At 42.9% G+C, this 25,477-nt stretch overlaps 1 protein-coding gene across 1 annotated transcript; it reads left to right on the top strand.

Annotated features, from left to right (window-relative positions):
- The first annotated feature begins 10,400 nt into the window (after window positions 1-10,400).
- UTP25 (UTP25 small subunit processor component) lies at window positions 10,401-25,122 on the top strand. The gene is made up of 12 exons (XM_040553306.1): window positions 10,401-10,552; window positions 11,471-11,510; window positions 12,662-12,911; window positions 13,685-13,897; window positions 16,025-16,113; window positions 17,357-17,767; window positions 18,463-18,682; window positions 20,718-20,920; window positions 22,163-22,345; window positions 22,960-23,072; window positions 23,496-23,741; window positions 24,582-25,122. The coding sequence occupies exons 1-12, from the start codon at window positions 10,449-10,451 to the stop codon at window positions 24,826-24,828; spliced, it is 2,319 nt and encodes a 772-aa protein (XP_040409240.1). The 5' UTR covers window positions 10,401-10,448; the 3' UTR covers window positions 24,829-25,122.
- Window positions 25,123-25,477: the final 355 nt, after the last annotated feature.

Here is a 25,477-nt window from a genome sequence, read left to right on the forward strand (position 1 = left end):
GTCACTGAAGATGTCTTCAAGTCCTTTCAGTCTTCAAAATCCTTGGTGACTGTAAGTTGGAGGTGGATTTCCTTATACAAATACTTTATCACTAACACCTGCCAACCTACTTCAGGTCACAAAATACACAGACCAGTATTTTAGGTAAATAATTATACAAACAGTTTTTTTTTTCAGGTTTGTAGAACAATCTAAAACCAAATCCAGAGCATTAACTTCTGTTACTTTGAGCCATTTAATCATTTCAAAATTGTGAGGAAGACTCTCAAAGGCAGATGTGGCAGAACCCTATTATTTACAGATTCCATTTTTTTTTTAAAGTCTAAATTACCTTGCATTTCCATGATGCCCAGGGTTCATTTACCAAATGTTCATATCTTTCAGTACGAAAATAAATTCATGAATGTTTATTTCTGTATTGTTCAGTAAGGTATCATGATACCATGGTTTATGCACCCAGTTGTTTTAAAGGTGTAGTCTGAATTTATTCTTGGCACTTCACTGAAGTGCTCTATAGCATGTATTTCACTTTCTTCTATATGCCAGGGATCATCAACCATACCCGGAATGTTACTTCAATTTTGTTTTTTACAGTTAATCATACTACCATTGCACCTTAATTATCATCTCTGCTTTAACATGACTATACAGAGAGCTTCTTGCTTTAGAAGCTGCTCCTGCAAATCTCTGCATTTCATGCACCAGAAAATAAATTACTGTCCATCTGCTACTCCAGGGAGCACTGGAGATAGAGCAAGTCCAAGGTAAAATCCTTTATCCAGGAAGTCGTGACTTGAGAATGTTATGCTCCTTGTGGAATATAAAGCTGTAGTTAAAACTTCTCCAAGTATGCTGTTACGTTAGATTAAACGTCACGAGAACAAATGGAGTCTAGTAATCGTCCCTGTTTAGGAACAGAATCTAACGTGCTGATCTTGGTTTTTCCTATCAAGCACAACTGAGAAGTGTCATTCTTCCTCTACTTCCCTCACCTTTGTAGCCACAAAAATATCACAATTTCCTTTTAAAAATATCTTTCCTATTTTCTTCATAAAATTGGGGAGATTTCTTGTTCCTGTTCAAATGGTTCATCTTCAGGTTTCCCTCTTATTGATTTGCTGTGGTCTTTTCAAGTTCAATTTTTTTCCACCACAAAAACAAAACAAAACAAAGAAAAAAACCAACTATTCAGCCTTGTCCATTTGTGAGGTGGAAAGTAGAACTTACATTTCTGACAGGCACACATAAGCCAACCATTTTAAATTGGTAAGACACTCAGAGTATCTGAGTGTATGACAGCAAATCAGTGCACCAGGGCAAGTGAGCCTACCACTGTAGTGCCCATACATGATCCACACCTTCTAATTCACACAATTTAATTTGCACTGCTAGCTGCACGCAGTGCATTTAAAGTTTACATAGAAAAATGTTACATAAGATAACTTTTGTACAGCTGAGATGACAACATTATGGGATTTTGGTTTTTGCTCCCTGCTGAAAAAGTTACCGTCTCAGCATTCAATCCAAAATTCCTAGTTCTCTTTAACAAAAAAGTACATTTATTTGGAAATATTATTTATTGAACTACGAGAAACATGACTTACCAGAATTATACTTTGTTCTTTCTACTTAACTGAAATGCCTGTTGATAGTATCAAAAAGCATGCGGTGTCACATCTGATAGCTCTTTCATATATTAGCACATTATTATCATTCATTTTTCATTGAATGTGCTGTTCATAAAAGAAATGCTGTTTTCACATTATGCAAGTTAACATTACTTTGTTGTCCCCAGATCTGGTCCCCAAATCTGGTCCACCGATCAATGTCTGGATGAAGGCACATGTCCTTGCCTCTGAAGGGGAGGTGAAGGAACAGCTAGTGCAAGGAACACAAAAATCAGTTGCCTGCATAAAGTCCTGCATAAAGAAGAGATCTCAGAAAAGCAAAATTAAATAACATTAATGTCAAGAAAAGGAATTCCAGCGTCTCGGCTGTGGAGAAACTTTCTGAAGAGGTCCACCAACTTAGAGAGAATTGATCGTCCTCCCCACCTGTACAAACCAGTGTCTCGGCTATCAGGGGTAAGCGTCCTTCTGCGCAAGGAAGACGACAGAGTGGGTACACGTGCCGTGCCACCCTGTGGTTTTAGCTACATGACCATGGAGAGGACATCAGAAAAAGGGATGGAAAATCTACCAGGACACTACAGGCTCAGGGATGTGAGTTGGAAGGAAAAAAAAAAAAAAAAAAGGTTGGGAAAAGAGGGTTCTCGGAGAAACTTGGTGTTCCAACTTCCAGTGGGCAATACTCGATCTGGTCCCCGGATCTGGTCCCCAGGAAAACGTCTGGATGAAGGCAGTGTGACTTAACCCACAACATGGGGAATATTTTGGAGCAACTTTACAAGTCAGGCTGCCACAGACGACCTAATTCCTAAGAAGGCCTCTTATGGGGACCAAATTCTATGGTGCACAGCATATCCTAAGCCACAGTTGGGATCTCAGGCTGTCATCTCAGCTTGACTGGCTCCTCAAGTTGGAAGTATGCAGAAACAATTCAACAATGCGCTCCACCCTTTTTCGCCCTGATGTCTAATCTGTGGTGGTTTGCAAAGGAGTTTTTGCCCTGCCAGGAATACATTTAAGTAGTTTTGTGGCAATGCAATGTATTTTGGGAAGTTGTCTTGTCCTTTTATACATCTGCAACCTCCTCCCTTCATCGAGAGGAGACATTATGAAGTTTGAAGCTACAAATCTCTTATGCAGAATAGGAGCGCCAGAAAGTAAAGGTAGCTATTCATCTTGGAGGGGGTACGTTTGAATCCAAAACTCATCTTTAGGACCGAAGCCAGACATTAAGCTCTCTATGTTAATAGGAACATGAGTTTTTTTTCCACCAGGAACACGATTCAACAGAGCAGCCAACCATTTCTTTAGCTTTGAAGATGCTGAAATGGACCCTGGGTTCAAAAGAACCAGTTCCCAGCCTGTCTCTAAAAACAGTTGCTTAGGGCTAAAATCTGAGTTTCCTTTCTGTAAAGAGACTCATCCTCCCTTCTCAGTTGAGTTTGGTGCTGCCTAGTCTTAAGATTTTCAGTATTCAATAGTGGACCTCAAACCCTCATATTCTGAGAGGGATTGCACTCCCCTTAAATAATATGGGAATCCCGTTTTTCTGTCTCAAGGGGGAATGGTGTAAGGCACTTCTGTCACTGCAGATTGCGGTTGTTGTCAATTGCCATGTAAATTAAGGCCACGCAAGTACCTTCTACTGTTTTGTCTTCCCTTTCATTTGTAGTCTTCCTGTTGTAGATACTTTCTTCATTCATAGATACTTCCTTCATCTTTTCTGTTTTCAGTGAAATTACTTACATGGGATCTAAGCTCCCTTCCCAGCCCTAAAAAAAAAACCAAACAAACAAAAAACCAACCACGTCAGAAGCTCAAGTGCATGCAGGTAAGCCTGACTTTGAACAATGTTCTCAAATATTTGTTAAGATTGAACAACAGGCTGTGTGAAAAAGGTGCATTAATGTCAATTCAAATTTTGCCCTGTGGTAAGTAGAAACAGATTTGGAGAGACACTGGTGGCGTGATCATTACTTTCACTTTTCAGAGTCTAACTCTGCTTTGCTTTAGTGTAAGAAAATAAGTTTCCAGTTCAAAATAAGTTGTTTTTTTTTTATATTAGTTACTGAAAATATTCATAGGGCTTTTTTCCTAAGTCATCAGAGTACTTTAATTTCACTCTTTGGTCTGAGCAAGTTGAAATAATTGTGTTCTGAACAGAGCAGCATCATGTACACTTCTAACACGTACAGGTACCATGAACTGATTAGAGTCCCATCAGTCTGCAGCAGTCATCCTAAAAAAATTCAAGAGCAAGAGTTTGAGCTAGCCCTCAAAAATGAAGCGCAATGATGAAAGTTGCAGAGCAAAACAGTAATTCTGTATTATCCAAGATGGAATATAAAAAAAAACAAACCACGTAGACTAATTCAGTAACTCCTTGGCAAGAAAAATGAATTCTATTGTTCAGGATCAATTTTCAATTGACCAATTCTTCCTTAACGTGGGCACCCACCCAAAAGCAAAAGAAGTCGAAGTATGTGCTTCTTTCCTCTTTTCTCTAGCTTCTAATTCAAATCTATGCCTGTACTTCTCTTTCAAATATTTAATAACCTTACCCACTGCAGGGTATCTGGGGGTAAAAAACCTGGCCTTAAATACTCTTTATAAACCATTTTCAATGAACATGGACATACCGCACACCTAGCCTGAAACACTGAAAAGCGTGTGTCCTATTTTTCTTGGTGTCCACAGGTTTGGGGCTATGTTTTTATCCCCTTCTTTCATGTTCAGTTTTCCATTTCTGGCATACATGCTGCAATGCACATTTCTGCCAAGTTGTCAGTTAAGGTATCTGATATATTATACATGCTTCTACTTAAACAGTATTTTGGTGGTGTTTTTTTTTTTTTTTAAGGTAATATCGTAATAGAAAACACATGGGTTTAGGTAGCTTATGTGGTTACTTTACCTTGAAACTTTCTGAGAAGCTTATGTTTTTGAAAATATAGAATAAAATTGCAGGAGATATTACATTTAGGATGCTATCTTATTCTGTGTATTCTGTTTTAGTGGTTTTACGGTGACAATACATTATAGTAACTGCAGCGTAAGGAATTAGTGTCAGTAAACACATCAACTCTTTGCTTCTTGAAAAAGAATTGCAATGTGATTTTTCAACACCATCACTTAAAATGCAGGTCACACTGGCGCAAAAACAAATAAATAGCAAAGCCATTTCTACACTTGATTTCTTCCAGCAAAATAAGAAAATTAAGCTAAATATGGCTTTGAGAACAGATGTGTAAGACAAATGCATCTAAGCAGATCTCTTCTTGGATAAATTAGTTTTGCTTAGGAATAAACAAACGAGCAACTTGTACATGTAAGTAAAAATATTTGCCTGAATAACTTTCTGTTGATTGTTAATTCTACAGAAAGAGGGATGAAGAAATTTTTAAATCTCTCACCTTAAATATATATGTTCATGCTCTGCTGTTTCCATACTGCCTCTAATTAACTTCAAAGGGGGATTGTTACCCTTCAACATATAATAATAGCATCTTACTTTTACCATATAGAAGATGTAACAGAAAATGTTGCTTGGCTTTGTAAGTGCATTTTTTTATAATATATATATATGTTTGAGCAGTATATACTTGATTGTTAAATACCAAGGGAAGTATAAGATGCTGGTAACACACTGTTTCCCACATCACAAATATTTAAGGACTGTACTGGTAAGGACTTACTGCTTAAAATGCAAGAAGACAAGTCACTCTTGTGGCATAGCAGTATAAAAGAATTATTAAAAAAAAAAAACACTTTACATTTCCTTGATGTTTATGGCAGCCACCACCTATTTTCTTCTTTTCTGTTTTGACTTTTACACCCAAACATTGAATTTACAGTAAATCAGAGAGACGCTTGAGGGTAGCTTGTAACCGAAGGTTAATCACAGAAATACAGATCAAAGACTGATTTTTGTATGAGTCAGTCACAGACTTCAGAGCTGTACCAATGCAATGCAAACACTATATATTCCTTTTTCTTTGTAAAGTAAGTATTTATTCTGCATAGACCATTCTACAACAGCAGTTAGTGACTTCTTGTCAGCCAGCAGCATGTGACAGGATTCTTCCATTTAGCTCTAAAGCCATTCAGTGTTTTGCCTTGCGTTTTCCCTCTGTCCTGACCTGTCACTCAGGTTCATTAAGATAAAGACAGGAAACAAAGTAAGCCAAAGACCTCTGTTCTTGTTAAGGAAATGACTGGATATCCATTAAGAGTGCTTGACAGAAGCTGTCTACCAGTGCCTACACATATCATTTAATTAATTTATATAATAAATATGTCACTCTCCTGGAAGTACGGTGAAGGGGAAAAAAACACAACCCTCTTACACCAAATAGCACCAACACCCATGATTGATTATTTGAAGTGTAAAATTCATTTGACAGTTTTTAAAATGTTGTATGGGTATAATCCAAAACTTGTTACATCAGTTGAGTAAAGTCAATGCCTCATCCTAAAAGACCTGCAACTGAACTGACCTGCTGAAATGGCCAACTCTAAAGGTATTTATGAACCTTGCTTGTGAAAAGAACTTCCAGCTTTGTTAGAATCATAGGACAATTTGCCTGTGAATAAGTAGAAAGTTTGGACATTGGGGTGCATCAAGCACTGCATTGCTAGTCGGTCGAGGGAAGTGATTGTCCCGCTCTACTCTGTGCTGGTGCGGCCTCACCTCGAGTACTGTGTGCAGTTCTGGGCACCACAGTACAAAAAGGACACTAAACTGTTGGAGAGTGTCCAGAGGAGGGCGACGAAGATGGTGAAGGGCCTAGAGGGGAAGACATATGAGGAGCGGCTGAGGTCATCGGGCCTGTTCAGCCTGGAGAAGAGGAGGCTGAGGGGAGACCTCATCACAGTCTACAACTTCCTCGCGAGGGGGAGTGGAGAGGCAGGTGACCTATTCTCTGTTACCACCAGTGACAGGACCCGTGGGAACAGTGTTAAACTGAGGCAGGGGAAGTTTAGGCTGGACATCAGGAAGAGGTTCTTCACTGAGAGGGTGGCTGCACACTGGAACAGGCTCCCCAGTGAAGTAGTCACTGCACCAAGCCTGTCTGAATTTAAGAAGAGATTGGACTGTGCACTTAGTCACATGGTCTAAACTTTTGGGCAGACCTGTGCGGTGCCAGGAGTTGGACTTGATCCTTACGGGTCCCTTCCAACTCGGCATATTCTATGATTCTATGATTTATTTTTGATGTATTTCATACTTTAAGTCAGCAGCTGCCAAACATGTATTGGTCACCAATAACCCAGAAAGCAGGAATTTCTCTTGTCATGGCTGTGCTTTTGGATCTTCACAAGTATTTTATTTTCTTGTTGTTCTCTGCTTTTATGCAAATAGCACATCAAGACAACATCAAGGTACCTGCCTTTGCATAAGGAAAAGAACAGGAAGTTCTGTTTTACCAACTGTGGTTTAACTTATGCTGCCTAAGTAACTTACAGCAGAACTATTTAAATTTTAGTTACATTTGGATAGAAAGAGAGAATGATTGATACATTTATCCCGATAAAAATATATATATATGCTAAAATGTGGCAAAAAAAAAAAAAAGGCATTTCACGAAGGAAAAAGGAAAAGTGGCAAACCGGGGATGAGGAAAAGGATAAAGGCAAGTGCTGCACTGACTAATGGAATGAGGCAAACAAACGCTGGCAGTAGGCTAGCGAAGAGGAATCAGTTGTGTTTAGCTTAGCAGAGCTCTCTAAAATAAAGGAAGCGGCTTATATAAAGCGCATGTCACAGGGATCAAAAGGATGATGATGCGCAGGTAGCAGCCGCAGAATGCTGCTGGGTTTAGTCATGCAGCTGCTGACAGAATTAGGTCAGCAGAACAGACTACAAAATTCAAGCTTTTTCCCCTCAGTTTTCTCTCCCAGCACTATCGCATGAATCAAAGCCCTCTTTGCTGCGAGTCTCTGGTGGGTAGGAGTCGAAGGAGCCCTGCTGCCTGCCCCGCCGCCCTCAAGATGGCGCCGCGTCACTACCCTGTGGAGAGAGAGGGCGGTAGTCAGCCCTGGCGTGGAGCTCTCACCACTGACAGGACACGGGCCGTGGCCTTCTAGCTCTGCTTGTGTTGCCGGGGAAACAGCACAGGTACGCCAAGAGGTAGGCAGCTCCGCGAGCTGCTGTCATGGCAGGGCGCCACCGTGCTCAGGGCTGCCCAATCCTACCAAGCTCAGCCCTCGTGTTGGTGTGCCTGCAATGGCCTGACAGAAAATGTGCTTCAGCGAAGAGTGCAGAGGGTAATGTGTAGCTGTTACTCGTGTGGCCCCTGATACCAAACAGAAAGGGCTTTCATTACATCCTCCTCCTCTTGCTTGGCTTTGGAAAAATCTACTGCATCCAGCCTGTAAGTTGGAGACATTAAATATATACATATGTACATTTGATATTGCTACATGTTCTCTGAGGAAGAGTGATCTAGTTTAGGAACAGCGTTATCATACTGCACCTAGTGCCTGCATGCTGTCCAGTCCCAGGGGATGTTAAGGTCTATGCTGCTTTGTTGTCTGTACCTCATCCAGGAGAAGGTGAGGTGTTACTCTGCAGGGGGAACAAATCTAGGACCCTTTTGTGAATGGCAGCACAATGTTTTAAGTAGTTTGCAAACAATTTAATCCTAAGTGCCAAATCCTACCCAAGCAGGATCCTTCCTCACACAAGGTATGGGGAGGACACAGGAGGAAGGAGTCAGAGCAGAAAGGCATCAGTGGTCCCAAGAGTATAACTGTTTTCAAGGGTGAAATTGAAGTCAGGATGAAGCAAACTGGGGGACAGTCGGCACTGTGCCACAGGCCCAAACCTGCAAGTCAGTATAAAAACTTTATTATTCTCAAAAGAAGTGTGAATAAGTGATCACAGAAGCAAGTACTAACATTCAGAGCATCAAAAAAGGACGAGGTTAATGCATTTTTAATTCATAATGCAATGTTAAAAAACAGAATGAAACTCAAGTTGGTAGTGTGAAACGTTATCAGATCTTGAATTTGTGAGTGTACAAACAACACTCAAATCAAAGCTGTATCCTCACAGGAACTTGTTGGTAGTAGTGGTAATTGCCCATTTGTTGGTTTAACACATATCTGCGTGCACAGGCTTGCAGCTGTTCACTATCTTAGTAGTTGTGCCCCGTTCAGTCTCCAAAATCTACTAAGCCCTCATGGTTCAGCTGTGAACGAAGACTTTTTCCTTCTGCTGTCTCAGCTGCCACACTGTAGAAGTCAATAAGCAGCAAGTACTGCAACATGCAAATAAACCTGTTAGGTGGGGACAAAACCTTTCTTTTTTTTTCCACACTTCTGACAGAGAGAGGATTGATTGGCAATATTTTTCCTCTTAAAGACTGTGGCTGCCAAATCTACAGAAAAACTACTGGTCAAAAATCAGTTATGCTAGTCAATGTTGTTACATGATGTAGTGGCTTTGACAGAAGCCTACTAAAGACATTTCCATCACTGGAGCTCTCAAGTATGTCATTTTACATGCTGTGGGGCTACTCAGTGAGTAGCAGACCAGACTATAGCAGAATGGCCTGGATTAAGACAACTTCTCCACACCATCTTTCACCTCAGACAACTTTCCGGGTTGTATGTAATGGGAAGACAGCGGTATTAATAACACAGGAGTTGACAAATAACTACAACTTAAGTGTCCTTCCTAGTTAAGGAAAGTAAAAGTGTCATGAAGCGTATCGTCCAGCTCCTGGGGGCTTCTCCTTAACTGGAATGCAGTTCATACTTCCTAGCCTCAGTCAAATCCATGGATTCTCTCAAATCAAGACAGACTACCGAGATGTTATAGTCACTACCATTTTTCCCTGAAATTCTTCACGCCCCCATCATAGTTGGGATTACCTTGCCTCCACTTCCCTTTGGTACTCTTTTCCCCACAAGATGAACTGAAATCTGTTGTGTGCGCTTTACAGGAGAGACTGGCAGTGTGGGGCAGTGTCCTGCATTATAACTCTAGTTGTAGCCCCTCCTGCCCGAGGTAGAGCAGTTTCTGCTAGGCCAAACAGAAATCAGGAGATATGAAAGAATATGAAGTATTTTGAGACAAAGAATCGAGTGTGAATTAAGATTCTCATTTGAAATAATGTGAAGCAGATTCAGGGGAGGTCTGTGTCTAGAGGACTGGAGCATCTGTTGTACGAGGACAGGCTGAGAGAACTGGGTCTGTTTAGCCTGAAAAAGAGAAGACTGAGGGGAGACCTCATCAATGTGTATAAATACCTGAGGGGAGGGTGTCGAGAGGATGGAGCCAGTCTCTTTTCAGTTGTGCCCAGCGACAGGACGAGAGGCACTGGGCACAAACTGCAGCCCAGGAGGTTCCTGCTCAATATGAGGGGGCACTTCTTTATTGTGAGGGTAACAGAGCGCTGGGACAGGCTGCCAAGAGAGGTTGTGGGGTCTCCTTCTCTGGAGATATCCAAAACCCGCCTGGATGCCATCCTGCGCAATGTGCTGTAGGTGATCCTGCTCGGCAGGGACTGGGTCATCTTCAGAGGTCCCTGCCAACCTCGGCCACCCTGTGAGTCTGGGAGGTTTTCGGGCAGCGCAGCAGCGGCTCTGCTCGCAGCAGCAGCGCAGGGAGCGGCGCCGCGGGCGATCGCGGCGGCCCTTCAGCTTCACGGCCTCGGATGTCTCCGCACCAGGGCCTTCTCCCGGCTCTCCTCCTCCTCCTCCTCCGCCGAGCTGGGGCAGGGCTTTCCCCCAGCGGGGCGCTGCACACCGGGGGCGAGGCCGGCAGCGCGACGGCGGCGCCTGACGGCCGGGCCGTAAAGGCGGGCGGGCGGCATGGGGAAGCGCGGCAGCGGCGGGAGGGCGGCGGTGCTCGGCCTGAGCAAGAGGCAGAAGAAGCACCTGAAGGAGTTCGGGGAGGAGCACCCCTTCTACGACAAGTGAGTGCCCCCGGGGCGGCTGGGGGTCCCGAAAGGCGAGGGGAAGGCTGGAGAGGCGAGGCGGAGCCCTCCCGTAGGCAGCAGGGAAAGGCAGCGTCTGCAGGGTGTGCTCTGCTCAGCGGCGTTCACCGGCGCTGCGCTCGGCTTCCCGTGGCAGGCGTCTTCTTCCCTGCTTGGTAGATCAGTATTTAGCACAGCAGGTAGGCTCTTGCCCTGGTTGGCTGTGTTGTACGAAGGGCCTTTAAAAAACGCCGAGCAGGTTTGGTACCTGAGTTCTGGGTGAGGCAGTAGCCAGAGGATGCTCTTGGTAAACCCAAACCTCAGGTGTTTCCTGCTGCATCTTCTCCTCCAGCTGAACAGTCACCCTTATCAGTGTGAACTTACAGTATTCTAAGCTAAACTTCATCCTTGTCAGCTCTAGTGATCCCTCACGCTTGCCTAACTTCTGTGATCCTTTAAAAGTTTTCCTGCAGCCCTTCCTTTCAGGTAGCTCTGACCTGGCCTTTCTCCTCTGAGAAGAGAGAAGTGAATTTCCTTCTGAGTCTTGCCAGGTACAGGTTGTCCTGCGGGAAGTTCTTCACTTTAGGCGGAGCTTTTCCAGTGTTTATACCCTTGTGGGTGTGCATATAAACAGCCTTCTGTTTAAAGCCATATTCTGCTTTAAAATATTTCTCTTTTAGATCATTTATACTCAGGCTTCGTTTATAGGCCATAGCATCAGCTGAGAGAGAAACCTCTCAGGGTGAGCACTGAGTCTGCTTTCTTAGGGACAATGGTGTGATGCTTTGGTTTTAAGCTTTCTCTTAACTTCTCTAAGACTCGTGTGATTCAACAATTTCTTCTCCCCCTCATCTGTTTTTATCCTGTGCATAGTAACATTGACAGAGTAAAATACTTCAATCCTTGTATTTTTTTCAGGGTTTCTGGAAGACCAGAAGCAACTCAGATCTGTGAACTGGTAATATATTTTTGTTTCTTCCTCACTTTCATCTTTGTATAGTTCAGTGAAGTGAAACGCTGAGCATTTTGCATTGTTCAGGCTGATTCAGTTGTTCTGTTTTAGAAAACTTGCTTCTTAGGAGGAAAAAATGAATGATTTTTGTATGCCTCTGAATTGTTCTCTGTGGTGTCAAACCCATAACATGAGACATCAGAAGAAGCAGGATATAATATTGCTATTCTTGGTTGGTTCTGTTTTTCTTCACGTTACTTAATCATGGTGAAAAGTAAATGATGCTGTAAGTTGTTTTAATAATACTAATAAAGTTAGTGGTGCGTGAGTTAGGGGATGAGATGTTTTGTTCTCTGTTGAATGAAGAAATATGTTCATGCTCGTTCCCCTTCTTCAAATTGCCAATGCTTTAGTTTTCTTTCAGTTAACCTCCTTCATTGTCAGATTAATTAAAGACTTCAGAGTTTCGGTCTGGAAAAATAATGAGTTACATTGTCCACTTGTTTCCTTTAGCACTTACTGCATTAATGTTGTATATACTGAGTGTTCACCTTGGGCTGAAAGAACCTAAAAAAGAAGCAAATGGTTCTTTGTTTGTACTCCTGGTTTCACTGTAATTCTGACTATAACCAGGCATGTTGTGGTTGGTTTGTACAAGCCTGGGACAGAACTGGCTCTTAGAGTCTAGCTTGTGTGAAGCTTCGAGCTTAGCGCTGAGCCAAACCTGACCAACTCCTCGGTGGACTTCTGTCAGCTGAAGGTTATTTCACTTACTTCCTTGAAAGGTGGAAGCATTTCTGCTTGTATGTGTGCCCTTCTACAGTTTTTGTTGTGTGCATGGTTTTCCTAGGAAAATCCAGGGCCAGCTTGTTTGTGGAGAACAAATGTACTGACTCAGCTGAGCCTAAAAGAACCAAATTTTGAGATGCTCAGACTCAAATCAGTGCAGAATGAGGTACTAGGGCCTAGGTCTACCAAGATGCTTTCAAAATCTAGATGGAGGTGTCCAGCATAACTATTTACATAAAATGGAGGTTTTTGAAAAGTCCCACTGCACCTGCATAGGGATAGAATGGGAAGAGGAAAGTGTAGCATGGGAACTAGAAGTGAGCGTGTTCATGTGCTGCATAATAGAGTGTTACTGTTTTCACTTTTAGTCTGACAATTCCGATAAATCAAGCGCAGAAAGCGATTCAGAGATTGAAGTGGAACCTGTCCCTGTGTATCACAAGCTACTGGCTACCCTGAAGACCTCTTCTGAGTCTGAGAGTGAGGACGAGGAAGACGAAAGTGAATCGGAAGAGGCTGGGGAGAGCGAGATAGAGTTGGGCAGCGAAGGTTCCCAGGAGCCCGAAGAAGCAGACGGTGGTGAAGAAGACAAGGATGAAGTACCAGCCCAGGAAGAAGGTAGGTTGCCTTTTCCCTTACTCTGGTAAACGTTGCTTCAGTTAGAAGGTTTGAGTAATGCCTGTTCTTAGCCAGGATCCTGCTGGTTGGCTGGGTGCTCTGCTGGCTGGGGGGCTCTGTTGCTCCATTGCCTCTTTGTGGGTGGGAGCAGCAGCTGCCAGAGGGTTTTGTGGGGCGGAGGGTAGCTCTGCTCATTTTCCGGCAGGCAGCCCGCTGCTTCTTCCTCAGATGTTGTTTGTGCGGCAGCACAGGGGAAATCCACATGGAGCAGCATACCAGGGGTTCTCACCCACTCGCTGGGAGACGCAAGCTGTTCTCTCACACAGCATCTGGTTTGGCTGCTGCCACTGCGAGGAGAGAAAGGTTTGCCTCACAGCAGAGGAAAGTATATTTAAAATACAAGGAAACCTCCTCCCTTATGACGAGACAGCCTCATTCATGAAGTCTGCAAAGAAATTCTGAGAGAAGGAGTCAATTTTTTATGATTTTCAGTTGTTTTAGGTAATCAGAAACTAAAACCTGTGCTTTCTGAATAGGTTATTCCTTATATTTTCTCTGGGGAAACATGTTTTGTATTATTTAATGTTTGGCATGCTAGCCAGCCACAGGTTATTTCTTTTTTCCAAAATGTAAAACACAAAGCCCATTTTTATCTTTTTGCATATGGTATTTGGAGAAAAAGTTTGTCTCCAAGTGAACAACGTAGTCAGCCAGAGGTAGCAATCAGTAATAACTTTTCCAGAAGATTATAACCTGTTTCTCTCTCTAACAAGTCACGGCTAAAGACGCAGCAGAAGAGGCACTCGGCCAGGAGCAGGATGATGGCGTTGATGCCTCTTGTGACCTAAGTCATGGAGCAATCGAGGAGTTTACCGATGTGAAACATGAATCTGAATTTAGCTTGGAAACCAATTTCATGGAAGAGGAGAGTGGAGATTGCGATGCGGACAAGAAAGAGAGCGATTCTTCACAAGCCTTTTCACAAGGTAAAACATAGTATACTTTGCTTAGTGATCTGCCTCTGGAGGAGCATCTGTACCGTGTGAATTATCAAATTCCTTAATGAGATGCTATATAGCTTCTGAGTTCTCTGGCTACGTGATTCATTGCGTTGCCCACGTGTGAGCCCGTTGCATAAGGGACACTTAAAGCTGATGCAGGCACGCAGATGAGCCGCTCGTTTCCTGCAGCGCCTGTGGACAGGGATTTGGATTTGTTTCTGCTGTGACTTGTAAAGCCTGAAATACCAGGAACTAGAAATGTGCGTGGAGGGGGTTGTCGTCTTCTAACGTGTTAATGGTAGTTAAAAAAGCCGGTGCAATGTAAAGGGTCCTGCAAGCCTGCACTTGAACATGGAAGGTATTCTTGGCACGGGTGGTGCTGGAGGTGGTCACAAAACTGACCAGTGAGAGGATCCTTCACAGCTGGGTGGAGTTAGAGGTGAGGAACCTGGGGCAGCTACAGTAACTTAGACAACTGCTCAGGGCTCTTGGATTTTGAAGGTTGTGCAGAGCAGTCCGACTACCCCAGGATCAGGAAGACACGAGGCATCGACAGCATCTGTGTGGTGTCTTCTGAGGGTGCAGCCCAGCGTCTCGGTGCCGCAGTGCGCCCATGGGTGAAGGCTAAGCTCCGGTGTTGGAGTCATCCCACCATGTGTAATACAAATAGCTGTGTGCACGGGTGTGTGATATTTCAGTGATATGCCACGCGTTGGCACTTGCAGAGCTCCTATTCATATTTCATGCTCTGCGGTTTTAATATCAGATGGCGTAGTTTGAGAGAGGGGAATATGTTTGTAGCATCCCTAGTGATGCTGGCTTGTCATCTTAGAGCAGCAGCTGACATTAGATCTGGGAGGCAGCCTAGCTGGTACATGAAATGTGGGGAAGCATCAAAGGGCCATGTGATAGAAGAAACAGCTCCCTCTTGTTACCATGAGAATATTACTTAGGCCGTTGGCGTTGCATTTTAATGAGAACCACAGCTCTCCAACTGCATGCCAAGTATCCTAACAGCTTTCTTCAACCTATAAATGATGCACTACTTTTCAGTGGGTTGCTGTAGCTCAGGAGTGGCTTTATAATCTGTTACAGAAGATCTTACACATCTAAGATAACAGAAAGTGAATGAATTTCTCCTCAGGTCTTGGGGTCACTAGAATTCCTGAGAATGCTTCGTTGTCATTCCTCTTCTTAATTTGACAAATGGGGGAATCGGTAAAACTCACTGAAGAGAGAGCCCCTATTACAATTAAATGATAGCCCTTCGACTGCTTTGCTGGGAAGAAGAAATATTCGACAGCAGTATGTCCTGATTAGCAAATGCCTTGATTTTGCTGGATAACTTGGGCTAGATACCCTTTGGCAAGCACTAGTGTCCTCTAATTGCTCTTCCTCATGCTGTGAGTGCTACTGTGCTGCAAGCAGTATGTGGGGTTTGGTTTTCAAAATAAGCTTTGCATGTTAATTGTTAATTGTGCATACCTGTGTCTTTGCATACAATACGGTGTTATGGTTCCCTGCCTCCCTCTCCTTTCTGAAAAGAAACGTGATTAGATAAATTGTACTTTTATTCACTTTTGGCAATTTTTGCCTTCCTTCACCCAGATCCCCTCCTCTTTTCTCTGCTTTATCACAGTGTGTTCCTACCACTGCCCGGAGATGCAGAGCCCTCGGCCATAAGCTCACTTGGGTCTTGGCTGTTGACAGCCTATTTCACCTGCAAGGAGCAGAAATGCTAACTGATGTTTACTGGTGTCAGAGCCTCAAGCAGAAAATTGCCACAGTCTTTTCTTCTACATATTGCTTTCCTGTCCAACATTTGTTTTGTGACTGAAAGTTCTAGTGCTTCCATAAGTGCTTCGTTTTCTTTCTCTGCTCCCCCCCCCTTTTTTTTGGTTTAGGCAATCTGTCAAATCTGTTCTCTGTGTTTTTGTGGAGAGAATTTGACATCCTTTTTCGCATCTCCTGGTGCTTTGAAATAACTAGTTTTAGCTGTGGTGTTGGCCAGCACAGAAACTGTTCGTGTCATTTGCAAATCCGTTCTGAAACTTGATTCTGGTATTAGCTACAACAGTTCTCAGGACTCGTTGTTGTTGTTGTTACACATAGATCCATTTAAACAGCACATGGACAAAGAACTTGAAGAAAAAGAAGTAGAAAAAATGTCTACGCTTTCTAAAACTTCAAGTCAAATCAAGGTAACGTTGTCCTGTAGCAATTCAAAGCTCCTAAAGATGCTGAGGTAAAAGTAACGTGTCGTATACAAGTGCAGTAGATCTGTATTATCGTTGGCTCTGGAATTGTCAACGTTTTGTCACTGCATTGTTGCCGAAGTGTTTTTTTCTTTACTTAATGCTGGGCATGAGTTGAAATATAAGGTCTGCTGTTATATCAATGCATGGTGACACGTCTGAAAAAAGAGCTTTCAGGTTTAGTTTATAATCCTGAGATCAGAGGTGTGTACTCGTGGCGCTGGGTGGAAACAGGACTGGTCTCCGCATAGTAACAGCGGGATGCCAGAGACGTGCTCTGCAACTGAATTTGTGAGGTGACCCTTTACAGTCTCAAACGTACTTGTGATGCCCCTTCATGTTCTTGTTCAAGACACTTGTACCTCCGTACACATTCACAAGCAGGTAAAGGTGGGTTTTAACCCGTTTGTTAATACTGGAAGTAACATGTGAATTACAGTACCAGAAAACCACCCCAGTGCTTGAAACAGAATACTGGTTTTCAAAATAGTCATTTTTAGACAAACCTTTGCTTCTTAACTTTTTCACGTCTGATTTCGTTTTGGAGGGTTGCCCTGCATTCTGGTCAGCCATATGCTGGGTGACATTTGTTGGAAGAGATCCAACAGTTAGTCAGTCAGAGAGCAAGCTGTGACTTTTAAAAAATTTTTTTGAATATGGTGGCCAAAAATACCAGTGCCACCTAAAGCAATATATGATGTATCTTTGCTTAATTGGGTGTAGCAATGTTATGGAAACAGAATGGGACAACTTGTGTGGCAGGAGGCTTAGAGTTTTCCCCTGATGCACTGAAAGTTTTCACCCTTTAAAAGCAGCGCGTACCGCAGCGCGGCTGATCTGTAAACATGGTTGCGCTCCAGGGTTGGCAGAAATGACATCCTTCCTCTTCCTCAGTTTTCTCATTGGCAAAATGAGGACGGTTGTAGCCACGTCACTGCAAAATACATCCAGGTCTAGTGAGCTCAAGTTTATTGTTATTTTCTGTGGTAGGTACTAAGGAAGAGATTGCTTGTTGGGGAAAAAAAGGTGTCAGCTTGTATTATGAGGAAAGTAGTTTCTCAAATTTCATGAACCTGATTAAACTATCAGTTGTGGTGACGTACTTCTGTGCTTTTAGCTGTACTAAGTTTGGTATATTTGACTCTTCCTTTTTTTTTTATCTATCTGTCTCTATATTTTTTTCCTTCAGTGGCCAAGGCTGGGTCAGTTAACTTTTTCTTCCACTTTGGAGAAACATACAACTTTAAAAGCAGACAAAGAATTTGATGTGAAGCAGCTTCATCTTCATAAGCCTTTAGAATCCACGTGGCCAAAAGTGAATAAACAGTTCCTGTCGCCAACGACCAAACCGAGCGATCCCTCTTTTACCCCCTTACAAAGAGAGCTCTTCTCTATCATGAATGCCTACAAGGACTTGTTCTATCCAGAAAGAAAGGCTTTAACGAATGGAGAAGAAATCCGGCACGCGTACTGCTTGCATGCCTTGAACCATGTCCTGAAGGCGAATGCCCAGGTGCTCAGCAACAACGCCAAGAAAAGAGACCAGAAGCCAGGGACAGACAGCGATGACTACAGGGACCAGGGGCTCACCAGGCCTAAGGTAAGAGAGCTTCGTACATGTGATTCCCCTGCCCACCCTGGGTGCTCGGTCAGGCTGTGTAAACGTCCTGCTGCCCTGTTACGTGATGGATTCCTAGGCATGGGCCTTTCTGCAGCCCTTGGCCATGCCTGGAAGTCGTCTGTGGGGCAAATACCTCGGGAGAAGCAGCGAGCACAAGTTTCAGCCAGCCTGCTTCTGTGCCCATCGCAATCTGCAGAGCCGGACTCAAACAAAACCCAAAAAGGGGTTGGGAGAACAGGAGAAAGTGTTTAACCATCCCCTGTAATCATACCCTCTGTGTGAGATGGAGAACTGCACTGCTCTGCTGGCCAGTCCGTGTCCACAAGCACGCTGCGTCCCAGCGCATCCTCTCTCCTTGCTGCATGTCAGAATTTGGCTTGTTCTGCTTCCATGTGGACCCATCTGGGCCTGCCTTTCCTCAGAGAAGCTAACTGGTGACATGCCATAAGGAAGTCACAAGCCTCTTTCAGTGTAGATGTGCGTGCCTTGACTTGAGGGCACAGACCTGTCTGTCAGATCAGGTTTTGTCACGTAGGCAGAGATGGCTGGTGACTGTGCCCTGGAAGGAGGCTGAGGTTTTGTTTTGACTGTTGGGAAGCCCAGTGGGGGCAGATCAAAGTCAAAATAATTACATATTTTATGAGTTGTTCTGTTGTAACTGTTGATCTGTGCAGGTGCTGATGATAGTGCCCTTCCGGGAATGTGCTTTGAGAATTGTGCACATTCTCATCAGTCTTCTTGAAGTGAACGACAAAAGAAAAATAGACGTAAGTAATAAAAAGCGCTTCAAGGGGGAGTTTGGCTCTGACCCAGAAGAGAAGCCCCCCAACCTGAAAAGACCTGAAGATTACGAAGCTGTCTTCGCTGGCAACATCGATGACCATTTCAGAATTGGTAATGACCTACAGAACGGATGACTTTAGCTTGTGAAGCAGGGGGAGGTAATCTAACAAGTGTTTGCTAAATGTCTGGGAGCCATCAGGGCTGGTAGGACTTGAGATTCTGAGGTATTTATGCTGCTTTTTGTATCGGCAACTTGAATATTTCTGAAAATATTCTGTGCCTTACCACAAAAAAGGAAGAGAAAATGCAGAAGTAATGATTTTTCACATCAAGTTCCGAGTCACTTAAAATGCACTGATTGTTTTATTGTGGCAGGGTTGCCCACACCTCATTATAAAGAGGATAGTCTTGACTTATGCAGCAAAATCTTTCATTTTATTTTTAAAAAAATCATCTCAAGTTAAGTTATTCGCAATTTATCTTTGTTCCCACTATTACTGATTTAAAATTAAAGCTCAGTACTAAGCAAAGCAGTTCTCTGCTCTATTGCACATGGTCTTCATGAATGCAAAGGGATGGCCAGCAAGTAGGACTGTTGGACAAGCAGCAAATTTAAGACTATTTCATAATGTAATGTCGTGCTGTCGTAGTAACTCAGCGTGCAGAGAATTAGTTCAGTTCCTGGAGCTGCCACAGTGAGTAGGCAGTTTTTCTAACTTAGCTTGACAGATAAGAGGCTCTTGAAATTATTGCCCCTTGAAAGATAAATTGGCATCCCAAGAGATTTAATGATATAGTGGAAGATGCAGGAAAGACTGAGTGGGAACTACTTGCTTCCCCAGTGAATATTTAGCTTGCTGAGAACATCTTACTTTTTGTAGCAAAATAATTTTCCTTTCAACCCTCTCCTGTACTACAGCCTGTTTGATCCACTTACTAGGTGTGAAGAAATGCTTGAAGAAACTTTCAGTGCTGTTACTTGCAGAAGCAAATCACAGAAGCAGCATAATTATTCTTTCTTGGTGTGCTTCACACCCTGTTACTTCAGCGCTAAGATGTAATTTAAATCGTGTTTGTTATGCCTTACTAAAACCCACCCTTTCACATCTTTAAACCAAAGATGACTTACAGTTGTTAAACTGTGTATATGATGACATGTTCTGGGGAAAAGTGGTGCTTTCTTCCTGGAAATTCAACCAGTTGTGCCTTTTATTTCATTTTATCATCAGGTTAAAATAGATAGCAGGAGAGGTCCCTAATGATGTCTGCGTGGAATTCTTGAGCGCGTTTTAAAGAGCCTTCAGCTGTAGCTGTGGTCGCTGTCGTCACGCAGATAGGGAGAGAAGCTGAAGAGACACCTGCGCTGGGCAGCCTCTAGTTGAACCATTTGAACATGGTTCAAATCTGGATTTTAGGATCAGAAAACTGTATGTTGCCCAGTAGCTATGGCATAAGTAATAGACTCCTTTGATTCCTTCCTTTTCCCCTCTGTAGCATGGGAGGCGATGCAGGAGCTAATGTGTCCTGCACACTGCAGCGTGCATCTTGAGAAGCCAGGTACCTGGCAATAGCGCAAGACTGTGCTTTCAGCCTCTGTAAGGTGCTAAGCCTTTTCCTTGGCATTTTAGTAGCAACTGAAGTGGTCCTGTGAATGAAAGCAGTCTGTAGTCAAGAGGTCCATGCTGAATCTTTCGTGACAGATTAAGGTAACTCTTACTATAGCACGTAATGGCAGAGACTGAAGCCCAGAGTTTAGGGTAAAGGGAACAGTTAATCATTTCTGCTTTTGCGTTTCTCAATCTTTTTAGCCCACTCTTCCCTCATTTTTTTTATAACAGAAAATCAGGAGAAATATGTTCCAGTTCAAAAATGTTGTTCAAGCTAAGAAAAATCTGGAGGAAAAAAAAAGAACTTCTGAAAGAGTTTGCAGAACTTCATGAAAATCTGCCGAAGGCTTGTGGAATGGGGGTGGGGTGGATAAGCACATTTTCAGGGAAAGAGTTTCAGCCAGATTGATTTGTCCAGCTCTAATCACTGGCATGTGCTAAGGGAGAAGGAACGTAGGAGTTACCGTTACAGAGCCTTCGGGAAGAAAACAGTTGATAATTGACCTTGACTAATAAAATGTCTGTTTGTTGTCGGACAGGGGTTGCGATTCTGCAGAAGAGTATGAGATTGTATGCACCATTTTACTCATCAGACATCATCATTGCCTCTCCCCTGGGTATGAGGACTGTCATTGGCGCAGAGGGGGAGAAGAAGAGAGACTTCGATTTTCTGTCGTCGATAGAAATGCTCATAATTGATCAAGCAGATATTTACCTGATGCAGAATTGGGAACATGTTCTGGTGCGTTTTCTATATTTTTTTTTCAGTTGCACTGTGTCTTATTAGTCTGATTACAACTTATTTTTAACAATGAAGTTTTACTTTTTTTTTTTCTAACTAGACATGTATGCTTGTTCCTTTTCTCTCCTCCACCCTGATATTTATTTTTCTTATACTACGAATGATTTTCCTACAGCTTTTGGTAGTATTCAGTAATTGTCCTCTGTAAACCTTAGTATTTGGTGCTTTAGTGGTGTGTGTCATCAAAGGTTTTTTGCTTGTTTGTTTTGGGGAGTTTTAATTATCTTGCAGGATGCAATAATGATTCCTTTAATCACATCTGGGAGAAAATCTGCCAGTTGTCTGACTGCCCGGTATCTGTCAGACTGCAGCCGTGTGAGGAATTCATACAATCTAATTGAGGTTCCTCCAGAAAGCAATGGGTACTGGTGCTTGTCTCCGCTGACTGCAGAAATATTAACCATTAGTCGTGTCCAAAGTTAAGCAGTCTAAAGCTTTTTCTGTATGGATAGTGAAAATATAGCTGTAGGATTGTGGTTAGTTTGTGCTAGTGCCCATACTTTATGGCTTTTGGTTAATAAAAGTTTTCAAGATTGAAAGGTTGAGGGGTTTTTTTGTTTGTTTGTTTCACATGGAAGCACCTTTGAGGTTTTTTGGCCTGACATTGCAACAGCGTGATGTTACTGTACGTTTTGAATGAGCCCAGAAGGCATCTTGCTTCCTGGCGAGGCCCAGGAACCTACACAATACTCACGGAATGTGTCCTGGAGCCTGTTCTCTCTTTTGCCTTTGGGTGCAGCTGCCTGCCATGCAGCAGCAGCAGTACTGGTCCGAAGCATCATTCAGTGAGGCCAAACTGAGGTGAATTTCATGACTTGAACCCAGGCTGGCGCCGAATGCAGCGGAGACTGCAGTTGGGCTGTTTCTGGCTCAGAAACCTTGGGCCCATTGACGTCGGTACAAACAGACAGACAGATCCATTAGATGTGCCCCATGGGAGAAGCAGCAAAGGCTGCTGTTACGGATGACTTAAGAGATGGTATTTCTAAGTTCTGTGGAATGAAATTGTTAAATTACTCTTGATATGGTCAATAAATTCCAAACAGTCGTGTCTTGGGAGATCACTACTGTTAAAATCTGTGCTGTCTTGCTCATCCCTGCCCGCTTCTTGCTGCAGTTAAGGCTCTTGCAGTCTGGGTGCAGTGATATCAGTCTGCAGTGATGTGTTTTGTCTCTGTGTAGCACCTGATGAAGCACATTAACCTGCTGCCTTTGGATTCCCATGGGGTAGACTTTTCCCGAGTGCGAATGCTGAGTCTCAACAACTGGTCCAAGTACTACCGTCAGACGCTGCTGTTCAGTGCTCTTCAAGATCCCCAGATTAACTGCATCTTCAACAAACACTGCTTCAATTATACGGGGCAGGTGAGTTCACAGATGAGCTCAAGACTTCTTTACGCATAATGGAGGGGGAGAGGAAGAGGAAAACCCAATGTGTGGAAAAACTGTATCTTAGTTGTAAAAATCTGTGTGCCAGTAATTCCATTATCAAAGTGTTTCAGTCTGAGTCTGCATGATGCTGTATGACAATATCTAATGCTGTGCCAAAGCCATAAAAAGATGCTCTTCTTGCAGCAGTACTTGGTCCTTTTGTTTCATGTTTGAAGTCAGATTTTATTTTTTTTTAATTTGATGCAGGTAAGTTATCTCGTTTTATTTATTTTGTTGTCAGATCAAGGGTTGAACATCTTCCTTTTTTATGATTCTTACTACATAAGAAGCACAAGCAGCTATTTGAAAGAAACAGGAAAAATAAAAATCTGAGTTATCCATCTTAAATCATAGAAAGGCAGGACATAAGCAGCTGTCGTGCATGTTTAACAGCTCTGTTACGTGTATGTGAATGTATTTTGGTATTGGAGCTTTCTTAAAATCAGCCTTGTGCACTGCTTGCAGATGTGAGTTCCTAGCAGAAGGCTGGCTGGGGTGTGGCTGCGTTGAGATGCTGCTTCCCTGAGCATCCTGCTTTGTTCCCGCAGGTGGCTGTCCGCAACGTACCGCTCATTGGCTCCATTAGCCGTGTTGTGGTCCAGCTCCCTCATGTTTTTCGGAGGATAGAAGCTGAAAACTTAACTTCCGTGATAGATACAAGGTACTCTGTGTTCCAGACCATTTTGCTGTGCCCTCGTGACCACAACTTCAGATTTAGTTGAGCGTATTGCTTCCTGCAGAGCGTAAGGCCGGGGGATTTCACAATAGAAGTGCGCCTTCATTAGTCTTCTGACATGGGCTGGGCTCTGCCCAGCTTTAGGGGAATATGGAAATTCTCGTCAAAGGCACTGGAGAAGAAAACATTGGAAAGCATTACCAGTCTGTACCATACCCATATAGCCCTGATGAAGCTTTAGACCATTATTTCTACAGGTGTAGACATCCTAAGAAGTTAAAGAAGGAAATAATGTAGTTAAAATCTTCCGTAGTCTGTTGTGTCTGATGATATTCCTGTCTGAGGTTGTATCAGCATTGGAAACTAGTTGTTAACTCTGATTAAAACATGCATGTTTTCTTAACATAGGTTTCAGTTTTTCATTGACAAGGTTTTGCCCGAGTACCGCGATGCCATCATGTCACACACGCTCATTTATGTTCCGTCGTATTTTGACTATGTGCGTCTTCGAAATTACTTCAAGAAAGAGGACCTGAATTTTGCTCACATTTGTGAATACACTAAAAAGGCTGGCATCTGCAGAGCACGGCGCTTCTTTCTCAAGGGAGACAGGCAGTTCTTACTGCTCACTGAGCGCTTCCACTTTTACAAAAGGTGAATTGGGAATTCCACTTTTACAAAAGAGGCCTGAGTTTTCCTCTGGGTTGCGTGTGTACTGTTTTGGAAGTATAGTGACCTTAGTCATAGATGGGCTGTATTGCTTTTTGAACCTGTTGGATCTTTCTAAGGAGTTCTTTGAGTGATATAAGAGCTTCTCAGTTTACTTCAAAAATTTCTGCATGCTGCCATGGTCCCTTGCAGAGCTTCTAATGCTTTGGTATGCACAGGACTTTATTCAGCAAGGTACGTGCTGCCAAGTTCCACCGATGTCAGGAGAGGATGATACATCCTGCAAAATGGGGTTCACTGTGCCTTTTATTAGTGTTCATCTGAGCCACTGTAACTACATACAGTTCTGGAAAAGGTTATGCAATTAGCTCAATAATTCAATATAGCAGGCTGAGGCCAAAGGAAAAATCTACTGCGTCCTCACTGGAGCTGTTCGGAAGCTCCTAATAGAACAGGTTTTGCTATTAGCAGAAGACGTTTTAGCAAATATATAAAAAAAAAAAAAAAAAAAAAAACCATCATGAGTATCAGTATGATCAGGCTTCGCTATCTTAGAATCTAAGCCAAAGAGGCTGAATACTGCAAAATTGGTAGTGGGCTGTACTTTAGAGGAAGTCACAGCGCCTGGGCAGCATTAGACCTCCCTTAATTCCACACCCATGGGAAGTTTAGTCGTCAGTCCATGATACAGGGTTTGCAGAGTTGAACTGATGTGCATTGAAGATAGTGGAAATTGGAGGAAGGGAGATGGGATTGATACTTTAACATGCACACTTTGTACAAAGTTCCAACAAAGTTACTTTACTTTTTTTTTTTCTCCTACAGGTATACGATAAAAGGTATTAGGAACCTCATTTTCTATGAGTTACCAACCTACTCCCACTTCTACAGTGAGATTTGCAATATGATGAAGGCCACAGACAGTGGAGTGGATGCTACATGGACCTGTACTGTGCTGTACTCCAAGTATGACGCTCAGAAATTGGCTGCAGTGGTTGGCATAGATCGCACAGCTCAAATGCTCCAGTCCAACAAAAATGTGCACCTCTTTGTTACAGGAGAAAATGAATAAGTGATGCTGCAGGCGAGACGATTCAATGGACCTGGATTTTATTCCTAATGCACTTTTTGATGTTGCATTTTAGAAATGTTTTAAACTTTTTAGTCCCTTTTACTAAGAGTTCTGCTGAAATTGTTCATGTAGTATGAAATTTTATGTTTCAGTTCTCTGTCCAACAAGAAACAAAGGATGTCATTCAGGGTTGTGGGGTTTCTGCTGTATAAAAAGAAAACCAATCCAGAGTTATCACTGTTCTTGTATAGTGGAAAACTCACTCTTCAGTAAAAATTGGTGGTGTGATAAATACCTTTGGATTGGATTGTTTCACTTAATTTTCTGATGCAAACTCCTTCTTTTATCAAAGGCAGCTTTTTCATTTAATCTAGGTAAAAAACTGTGCCCAAGTATGAAGGCGATCACTATTTTATAAGCCTGGGTAAGAGAGGTGCAGGCAAAGCCTCTTCAGCACAAGCACATTGTTGAATGAGAGTTGAACTTGCTGGGGTAGGAGCTGGGGTTCTGTGTTTTTTTTCCCCGAGTGTCCTAAATATTTTCTGTCTGCTATTTACAGCCCTCACTTCAGCCCCCCTGACCAATCAGTCTAACCAGAGAGTTGTTTTTTTCTAAAAGAAGAATCGGAGTTGAATTTGGCAGGCAGAAA

The sequence above is a fragment of the Cygnus olor genome, chromosome 3 (genome assembly GCF_009769625.2).
Source record: "Cygnus olor isolate bCygOlo1 chromosome 3, bCygOlo1.pri.v2, whole genome shotgun sequence".
Lineage (NCBI taxonomy): Eukaryota > Metazoa > Chordata > Aves > Anseriformes > Anatidae > Cygnus > Cygnus olor.

Bases quoted from the DNA above. Each gene is read 5' to 3' on its own strand.
- UTP25 (XM_040553306.1), top strand. From the start codon at position 10,449: ATGGGGAAGCGCGGCAGCGGCGGGAGGGCGGCGGTGCTCGGCCTGAGC. The intron at 17,768-18,462 runs GTAAGAGAGCTT...TGATCTGTGCAG, and splicing joins AGGGGCTCACCAGGCCTAAG to GTGCTGATGATAGTGCCCTT. The intron at 20,921-22,162 runs GTGCGTTTTCTA...GTCTCTGTGTAG, and splicing joins AGAATTGGGAACATGTTCTG to CACCTGATGAAGCACATTAA.